General features: G+C 38.4%; 2 protein-coding genes across 2 annotated transcripts; one reads left to right on the top strand and one right to left on the bottom strand.

Annotated features, from left to right (window-relative positions):
* Positions 1-1,248: 1,248 nt before the first annotated feature.
* Positions 1,249-2,172, top strand: LOC138833704 (olfactory receptor 4C11-like). The gene has a single exon (XM_070031995.1). It carries the CDS (start codon positions 1,249-1,251, stop codon positions 2,170-2,172), a length of 924 nt encoding a protein of 307 aa, XP_069888096.1.
* A 5,423-nt stretch (positions 2,173-7,595) lies between these two features.
* LOC138834204 (olfactory receptor 4P4-like) lies at positions 7,596-8,522 on the bottom strand. Its single transcript, XM_070032953.1, has one exon. The coding sequence runs from the start codon at positions 8,520-8,522 to the stop codon at positions 7,596-7,598; it is 927 nt and encodes a 308-aa protein (XP_069889054.1).
* Between the last annotated feature and the right edge of the window lie 1,066 nt (positions 8,523-9,588).

Here is a 9,588-nt window from a genome sequence, read left to right as displayed (position 1 = left end):
GAATGAAATCCTGATTAATGTTATAGACTGTTACAGACACATGAAGCACACATTATCAGGTACTTGTGCAAGGACAGCATTTGAGGGAGTTTTTGGGGGATGTTTCACGTTCAAAAGTGAGAGGATGGAAAGAGAAGAGACAGGCATTTCCAGTAGAAATGGGATAGTAAGGCCTGATGATAGAAGGGTGTGAGGGATAATCAAGTAGAAATAATATCTGTTTGGGATATACCATGGAAAGAGTCCATGTAAGTGACAATGTTCAACTAAATGTAGTCGGAGATAATATGTCTCTTGTTCCAATGGCAACAGAGCATAGAATAATAGATTAGTGTGGAACGTGATTAATTCGAATTCATAGGAAACCATTTACTTCTACGGTGCTGCTTATGTCTACAATTCTTAAGAACTAAAAATTACCTATAGTATACAAATATGACAGTATGTTTATCGCTACATCTGTACATTCAGAAAACTATGGATGTATAGATGGATTAGATGTATTGATAGATTGGGTTTATGTTACTTAATTCTCAGAGCTCAAATACTTCTTAAAAATTTCGTTTCTAAAGAACATTTGCCAATAATACCTTTGGGAAATAATTACAAAATAAATGTGGTTATTGTCAGTGTGGTCCTGTAGGTTATATTTAACTCTGACTCAGCATTTTTGGTACCATCTATTTCTTACAGCAAAAGAAGTTGTAATGGCTCAGTGATATGCAAATGTGGTTCATAATGTCTTAGGGTAAGGGTTCATAAAGCTTTATTTGTAATGTAGTATGACAACACATTTCATATATTACCAATCTTACATTTGAAAGGGAATTTCCCATGCATAACTCTAAGAAGGTATGTTCTCACCCCCATGGTATAACCTCTATTGTCACTGTATTTGATTCCAATGCCGTGCATCTTGTATATACATTTTTATAATTTGGGGAGGAGAAGGAAAATAACAAAATGCTAAAACAAAGATACAGATTGATCCATTGTAGCAATAAACAAATATTTTCTATTTCATTATTTTTGTGTGCAGTCTGGGAAATGGGTTAGATGTAGTTAAGATTTTCACAGAAAAAAAAAACCCTATAGGAATGCTAAGTGTTAAATCACTGGTAAGATAGGATTTCATGACTGAGGCTATGCATTATACATTTAAATTTTGTATTTTCTTTATATGATTTTCTTTTCTTCTTTGTAGATTTTTTTGTTCTAACCTGTGATTTCTGCACAATGACTGAAATGATGCAACAAAACAGCAGTGTCACTGAGTTTATACTGTTAGGGTTGACCCAGGATCCTGAGAGACAAAGTATGGTGTTTTTCATCTTCTTGCTTTTCTATGTGGCCACTATCTTGGGAAATACACTCATCATTGTGACCATCATGTTCAGCTCAGCACTTGGGAGCCCCATGTACTTCTTTCTGTTTTATTTGTCCTGTGCAGATACTTTCTTTTCCACATCCATAGTCCCCAGACTCCTTGTGGATTCCTTCTCTACAAAGAAAATAATTTCCTACAATGAGTGCATGACTCAAATCTTCGCACTGCATTTATTTGGCAGCTTGGAGATCTTTGTCCTGGTCCTCATGGCTATTGATCGCTATGTGGCCATCTGTAAGCCCTTGCGCTATCCAACCATCATGAGAAGGCAGGTCTGCCTCATCTTGATTGTGTTTGCCTGGATTGGGTCATTTGTACACGGCACTACTCAGATTATCCTGCTCTTAAGATTGCCCTTCTGCGGACCCAATTTGATTGACCATTACTGCTGTGATTTGCAGCCATTGTTGAAACTTGCGTGTACGGACACATACGTGGTCAACCTGCTGTTTGTTTCTAACAGTGGGGCCCTTTGCTCATGCAGCTTCTTGATTCTGATATTTTCATACATAGTCATCTTGCGTTCGCTGAGAAATCACAGCGCAGAAGGAAGGAAGAAAGCTCTCTCCACTTGCTCTTCTCACATCATTGTAGTTGTACTATTTTTTGGTCCCTGTATATTCATATACACACGTCCCCCAACTACTTTGCCCGTAGACAAGATGGTGACAGTATTTTATACCGCTGGAACACCCTTTCTAAACCCACTTGTGTATACTCTGAGGAATGCAGAAGTGAAGAATGCCATGAGAAAGCTGTGGCATGCTCTATGGATGCGTGAATAAGTGCAGATATCAAAAATGATTATCTCGAATTTTGTGGGCATGACATCACCATAGACAGGTTTTGAGCACTGAATGCTTGTGATGGGTAAGGTATTGATTAAAAAGCATGATCTTTGTGTCATAGATTGTGAGAATGTAGATATTAACTTAGAAAATTGTGAGTCAACCTTTCCTCTTCAATTTTTCCCCATCCATGTACATTTCAAGGTGCAAACAAGAGCACGTTTTTTATTCATACTTAAGGAAACTGATTTCCTTTCTCTTTGTGCTTTGGCCACAAGACTGATAGCTTCTATGGAATTTTGCTGGCCATGTGTTTACTTGAGAGCTCAAATGTGGTGTTATTTTCTATAAGTTGTATGTAAAAACTTGGTGTATATATTGCTCAGTCTGTGTGTGTGTGTGTGTGTGTGTGTGTGTGTGTGTGTGTGTGTGTGTTTGCATTCGTGCCAGTCCTGGGGCTTGAACTCAGACCCTCTGAGTTTTGTTTTGCTCCTTTACTCATGCCTGATAGTCTACTATGTGATACATGTCTACAATCCAGCTTTTTTGTTGCTTCTTTAATATAAAGCCTCACGGACTCTTCTGCTCAGGCTGGGTTTGAACTGAGATCCTCATATCACAACCTCTTTTTTTTTTTTTTAAAGCAGGAAAGGACTTTATTGGAAAATTGTTGATTGCTATTACAGAGCAGAGAGAATAACAGTAGCATCATGGGAGAAAATGCATGGGAATTAAGAGGTGAATCACACCAGACCCTGGGCAGGGTTATACCACACAAACTGCCTAGACAGGGCGTCACTTCTGGAATTGCTGCTACTCTCTCTGCTGGGGTCAGGCACTGCTAGATTCTGCTGCTACTGGACATGGAAAGGCATCTACATCCACTGTGCTTATTGCCATTGCAAGATGAATTTACCTTGTATCTTGTTTGTCTTAAGTAGGATTTGAATTCCTTTCTGGTAGCACCCTGAATGGGCAAGCCTAGGCTATGTGACAGTACTGCAGCTGCCAATGGGTCGCAGCCTCTTGTGTAGCTAGGATTGCAGAGGTGAGCCATCTGTGCCAGGCTCCACCTATTGGTTTGACAAGCAGAAAGACAGCTAGGCAATCTATGAGTAAACATAGAGTGTAGTTCTCAATATTTGTTTTCTTATATTACATATTTTGTATTATACATACTGCATGGTTTCATCCTGATTATTTATAGGTAAATAAGTCTCAAACAAGACAACAAGAGGCACATTTCATTTAACTACCAGTTTGTATGTAAATAGCTCTTTGTGTTTGAATTACAGTTTTTTTCTTATACACACAGTTTCTTTTCTTCCCTATTAATATAACTGGTATATAATGTTATTTTAATATATATTATTATAAAACATTAAAATATTAACTATGTGTTTGCCCAATGTATTAAAACTATAAGAACTGTGATACTCTTAAGAATTATGTACTCATTACCTTGCTCATGTAACTGAAACCCCTCTGTACAGCATTTTTACAATTAAAAAACATACAAAAAAAGAATTCAGACAACTAAGTAATAGATATTCCCATCCTAAATCTAAAAGTTTAAATGTATTGAATATATAGTACATTTTCTTAGAAAGAATAGCAGAAATAAGAAAAAATGGAAGCAAAAGTATTATTATTTATTATACTCAATTTGTTGAAATTGAATAAGTTCATGGAATTAACTATGGCATGTAGAATACATTCATAGTTGTTTCTGGTTAGTGGGTTCAGACAATTACTGTGACCATAAACCATTTTTTCACTGTCCATGTGTTATGTTAATAAAGGGGCTACATAAACACACAGGTTATGATTAATAATCATAATTTTCTAATAATCATATTTCCTCACTCCGGCCAGGCACACAGCAGACCCTACCCTTGGGTTGTATCTCTGAAGATGGATATCCTTCTATTTGGGCCTGGAGATAAGACTTGTCTTGGGGGGGGTGTGGCTCATAGGAAGGGTGATAGAACAGAGGAATACGGTTACAATGTATGACTGTGGGTTATGTTATTTAAAGACATTTGGGGGAACTCTATTCTCAGTGACAGAAAGGCCATTTCCCCTTCTTCACCGCAGCCTTGGTGATAATCATCCAGGGCCTCCACCTTAGGTGACTTCTCGACTTAGTGGTTGGACAGTTAGATGTTTCCATCCTGACTGTCACCTGGCCTATTCTTGCTAATGTAGGTGCACCACACCATTTTTAACAGTTAGGTTCAACAGTTTTTACTCTGATAATAGACATTCCTTCTAAATTCTTTAATAAAAGTGGCTTTAGAATGATGTTTATTGGGGAAAGGGATGTAAAGAAACGGTGGGACAAAGGGTGAACCAATTCAGCAGAATCCCACTAGGCACTATGTTGGAAATGAACTATACAACTTTGTGGGGAGGGAAGTCAGGAGGGGAAAAGCTGGGAGAGAATGACAGAGAAGGTGACACTGTTCAAAAGGTAATGTACTCATTACCTGACCCATGTAACTGTAACCCTTCTGTACATCACTTTTACAGTAAAATTTAAAAAAATGATACATTATGTTTGAAGTTCATAAACTTCATAGCTACCTAAGAGTTAGGTTATGAGTTATATCATAAACTCTATTTTATTTTATTTTTCCCAGGGCTGAGGACCAAACTCAGGGCCTTGCACGCGCCAGGTGGGCGCCCTTCCACTGGGCTAAACCCCCAGCCCCTATCATAAACTTTAAATATTCATCTATTTCAATGTATTGAAGTGTTTGCCCGCTTAGTAACTGTTACTAGATGCCCTCTCTCTCTCTCTGTGTGTTTCTGTCTCTGTCTCTGTCTCTGTCTCTGTCTCTGTCTCTGTCTCTGTCTCTGTCTCTGTCTCTGTCTCTGTCTCTCTCTCTCTCTCTCTCTCTCTCTCTCTCTCTCTCTCTCTCGTGTTGTTCCTTATTAGCTCACAGATGTACATACCCCAGAACCTACCCCTCATCTAATCTCCCTTCATCTACCTACAGCTACCAAATGCTAGAGCTAGGAGAATATAATACACATTGATATCCATTAACAATGATAAAAAGGAAATCTTATAAATATGTTAAGAAATTATGTCACTCCCCCATGGTATAATCCCTGTTTTCACTGTATTTATGTTGGTATAATTTGGGGAGGGGAAGAGAAAAACAAAATGTTTAAATAGGGATACAGATTGACCCATTGCAACTATGAGATGTACAAGACTCTATGTTGAAAAACAAACTTTACAACTTTGGTGAGGGGGGGGTGAGGGGGAGAGGGGAAGGGGGAAAGGATTGGGATGAGGGGGGCAGGGGAGGATGGGAAGGGATGGGAAGGGGAAACAAAGGAGGAGGCTACAATGCTTAATAAGAAATGTACTCGTTATCTTGCCCATGTAATTGTAACCCCTCTGTACAGTATTTTCACAATAAAAAAAAAAAAGAAAAAAAGAAAAAAAAAGAAAAACGAACTTTACAACTTAGGTGGGGAGGTGTAGTTGAGAGGTGGGAGGGACAGGATGGTAGGGGAAAAACAAAGGAGGAGGCAACAATGCTGGATAAGAAATGTACTCATTACCTTGCTCATGTAACTGTAACCCCTCTGTATAGTATTTTCATGATCTTATTTTTTTTTAAAGGAAATCTTTAAGGAGCACATTCTAGGCTCTTTACAGTTATGATTTTTTTCCTTTAAATTGCTCTACAGAAAGAGACAAGAGGAGGAAAATAGAATAGAGGAGCACTCATCTCGTATGAAGGGTAAGTATATATCGAGAAGATGGGATTTCTCTAAATTGACATCTCACTTTTAACTGTGGTTTGACAAGAGAAGCTGCCCAGCATAGGTGCAAATTCCATGAAACTTACCACTCCCGCCCACATGTCCTCCTCAAATATTTATTTTTGTTGAATATTGGAAGGAGATGAAAGAGAAGATTGGCTATCTATTTAAATTGAACTGTCCTAGACACAATCTTGGTTAATCAACAGCATCACTGGTATTATATGTAGCCAGTAAGCCATTGACAACAAGAGAACTTCCCTTTCCTATTCACAAATCTCCATGTCAGGAGAATAACAGGACACACTGGACAGCCATTTAGGACAGGAAGATCCTGCCTCACACCTTGAAGGGCTCACTCACTGCATAAGTAACATCCTCAAGGTCTCTATCTGAAGAGGTTGAAAACGCAGTCACTGGTGTTGGATTGCTTGTTAGGCTATGTGAGTGAGTCTGGTGCTGATGTCAACCTGCATCCTGGTACCCTGGAAAGGGCTGCAATATCCTGCCTGGTTCCAGGGAAGGCTTGGCAGTTTAGTCTGTGGGTACCCATCTGGATTCTGTATCTGCAAGAATTTGTTTGGAAACTGTGTTAGCTTTCTACCATAATGATAAAGCAGGTTATATAGAACTTGTTTTGGCTCATGAGTTCAGAGGTTTTGGCTTACGATTGTTTGGCTCAGGGGCCATGAGAGTCTGCACAGCACTAGATTTTTATTACAAACAGGAAACCCCACAATACCAACAGTATTGAAGTCTATGATTGAATCGAGTCCAAAGCAAAGCAATGTGCTTACTTTCTTTTTCTTTCTCTCACTGGTAGAGCATCACTGTTTCTGAGAGATTTTGGGAAAAGAGTAGCACAGCTAAAATAAAATTGTTTTTCTACTTATGACTATTTACTTATGACTATGATGTAACCAAGTGCTAAAATCTGAGTTTCCTAGTTTGTGAAGGTGTGTTTATGTGTGTCTACTTGTTCAAATTAAAAAGTTTGGATGGATGGGTGCCAGAAATTCCTGTTTCAATATTTTATAGATTCCCTTAGTCTAACTTGTAAATTTTGGTTATAAGAATACACCACCAACAGGATACTAAAGATGAATCACAATAATTTCTACCAATTACAATGTAAACAGAAAAATTGCATCATGCTTGTTAATGTAATTAGCCTAGTTTGTGAAAGTAAATAGTTAAAATATACACCAGCAGGTACCTTTTTCACATTCATTTATTTTTTAATTCAATGAAAAAATCTCACGAAGGAAATGTTTAGTGTTTCTGTCTATTCCAGGTGTCTCAGGCAATGAAATCTATTTCCTAAGGCAGGGCATAAGCCATGTAGCCCTTTTAATATTCCCCAGAATTTATCATGAAACATTCATCATGTACAAGATCAAGGAGAATAGCGTAAGTTCTAGAATAGAATATCAGAACTGGGCAAATCCTGGAGACTGATTGACCTATGTAACCTTGTGATCACACTAAGAGAAACAAAGTAATACCAATGAGTGTAGAGAAGTCTTATTATTTCTTCAAAATCTGAAACGTGGCGGAAGCTCACCTCCGTTCTGGACTGGCTGGGCAGGTTCACGTTGATTCTATGGAGAGAACAAAGAACTCCAACACCAGAAGACTCAATTCCCTTGGAAGCGCTTGTCTTGACACCACACTTTCCTCATGGCATTCTTCATGTCTGCGTTCCTCAGTGTGTAGATGAGAGGATTGAACAAGGGGGCGATCATGGTGTAGAACAGAGCAAACACCTTGTCCTCACTGACAGAATCAGCCATGGGGACATAGGTGAAGATAAGGGGCAGGAAGAATAAGAGCACTACGGTGAGGTGTGAGCCACAGGTAGACAAGGCTTTGCGGTGACCCTCGGATGAGCGAGTCCTCAAGGTGGACAGGATGATGATGTACGAAACCACCAGGGCAACAAAGGTCAGAATAGATAATACCCCTGTGGTGGTAATGATAGCAGTCATCAAAAGCCTGGTGTCTGTGCAGGCCAGCTTCAACAAGGGAAAGATATCACAGAAATAGTGGTCGATCTGATTGGGGCCACAGAATGGAAGGTGAATAATAATCAATACTTGCATGAGTGAATGGATAAAAGCTCCCAAAACAGAGGCCATCAGGAGAAGACAGCACACCTGTCTTCTCATAATAACCATATAATGAAGGGGTCTGCAGATGGCTACATAGCGATCATAGGCCATGGCCACCAAGATGAAGATTTCTGTGGCACCAAAGAAGTGGGCATAAAACATCTGGGCTATGCATCCATGGAAGGAGATGGTCTTCCATTGTGTCAATAAATCCAGGATCAATTTGGGGGCCACTGTGGAAGTGAAGCAGACATCCATGAAGGACAAGTAGCTGAGAAAAAAATACATGGGCTGCTCACTAAGTTGGCTGCCCTTGATGGTGAGAAGAATCATCAAGTTTCCTGAGACAATTGCAAGGTAGCACAAGGAGAATAGCACGGAACACAGAGCATTCACTTTCTCACCACTAAAAAGTCCCAGAAGGATAAATTCTGTGATGTTACCATGCTCCATGGTGTCAGTGTGTTTGCTTGTTTTGAGAGAGAAGATAATATACTTGAAACATTAATCTTTGAGAATTGTAATTTATTTTCAGTATCATTTATTTCCTCAACAAATAGATGTCAAGTATTAATAATGATTCATTTAGCAGAGTTGGACCTAGAAGGACAGGAATCAATGAAATACATCTAGTACTTTACTCAATAAATTGCTATCAAGTACTTATAACATTTCACTTAGGAGAATTGGACCTATGAGGACAGCAATGGATGAGTTACAAGTAGATATATCTACTGACGAGTATGGCTTTTTTTTAAGAATAGATGATTATAATAGCAGTGTAGGGTATCAATCAACTTCAGTTGTGACAAATTCCAAAATTTCACACTTGTCATGAACAGGAGAGTGACAACTTTAAAAATGGAAATCATAACTTCAGCTTGCTCTTGAGATGCAATTTCTTTATTGTAGCTTAAGGGTGGATTTTTACATCCCAGTGATTATGTAACAGCTATGTGATTATTATTCAAAGGTAGAAGGCTACTGTAATTCTCACATTCAATGCATTAGCATTAGCATTATTATAATCATTATTATAATCATTGAGCCTACCAATCTCAGAAAGTAGCTTTTGAATCTGTCAGGAGATAGGGTAAAAAAAGAAAAATCTTTGGAAAATATGGCCATTTATTATATAGCCTTTTCCATGGCTGTGGCTTCCTATACTGATACTGTATCTTATTTCCTAGTTCATTTTCTATCCCAATCTTGAGTTCTCATCATTTAAACCCATCAGACATTCTCTTCTAGCCTTTCCTTTTATAGCAGTCTACATGTAGAGACCAGTAAAACAGAGAGAATTATCTTCAGTCTGTCTGTTTTCCTACTATGTTGTCCTGAAATGATGCAAAATGTTTTTTTCCTTTTTGTGCTCCTCAGTATTCCTGGTATGAAATACTGGAATATGTCACTGATAGAGGAAATACTCTTGATGCCAAACATTACTTTTCTTCATTTTTCAATTCCTTTCTCCATTTGAAATAACTGAATCTAAAAATCTTGCCATATAACTGCTGAA

This window comes from Dipodomys merriami, unplaced genomic scaffold (genome assembly GCF_024711535.1).
Source record: "Dipodomys merriami isolate MVZ:Mamm:240054 unplaced genomic scaffold, mDipMer1.0.p SCAF_21, whole genome shotgun sequence".
NCBI classification, from domain to species: domain Eukaryota; kingdom Metazoa; phylum Chordata; class Mammalia; order Rodentia; family Heteromyidae; genus Dipodomys; species Dipodomys merriami.
This window is presented reverse-complemented; position numbering and strand designations above follow the sequence as displayed.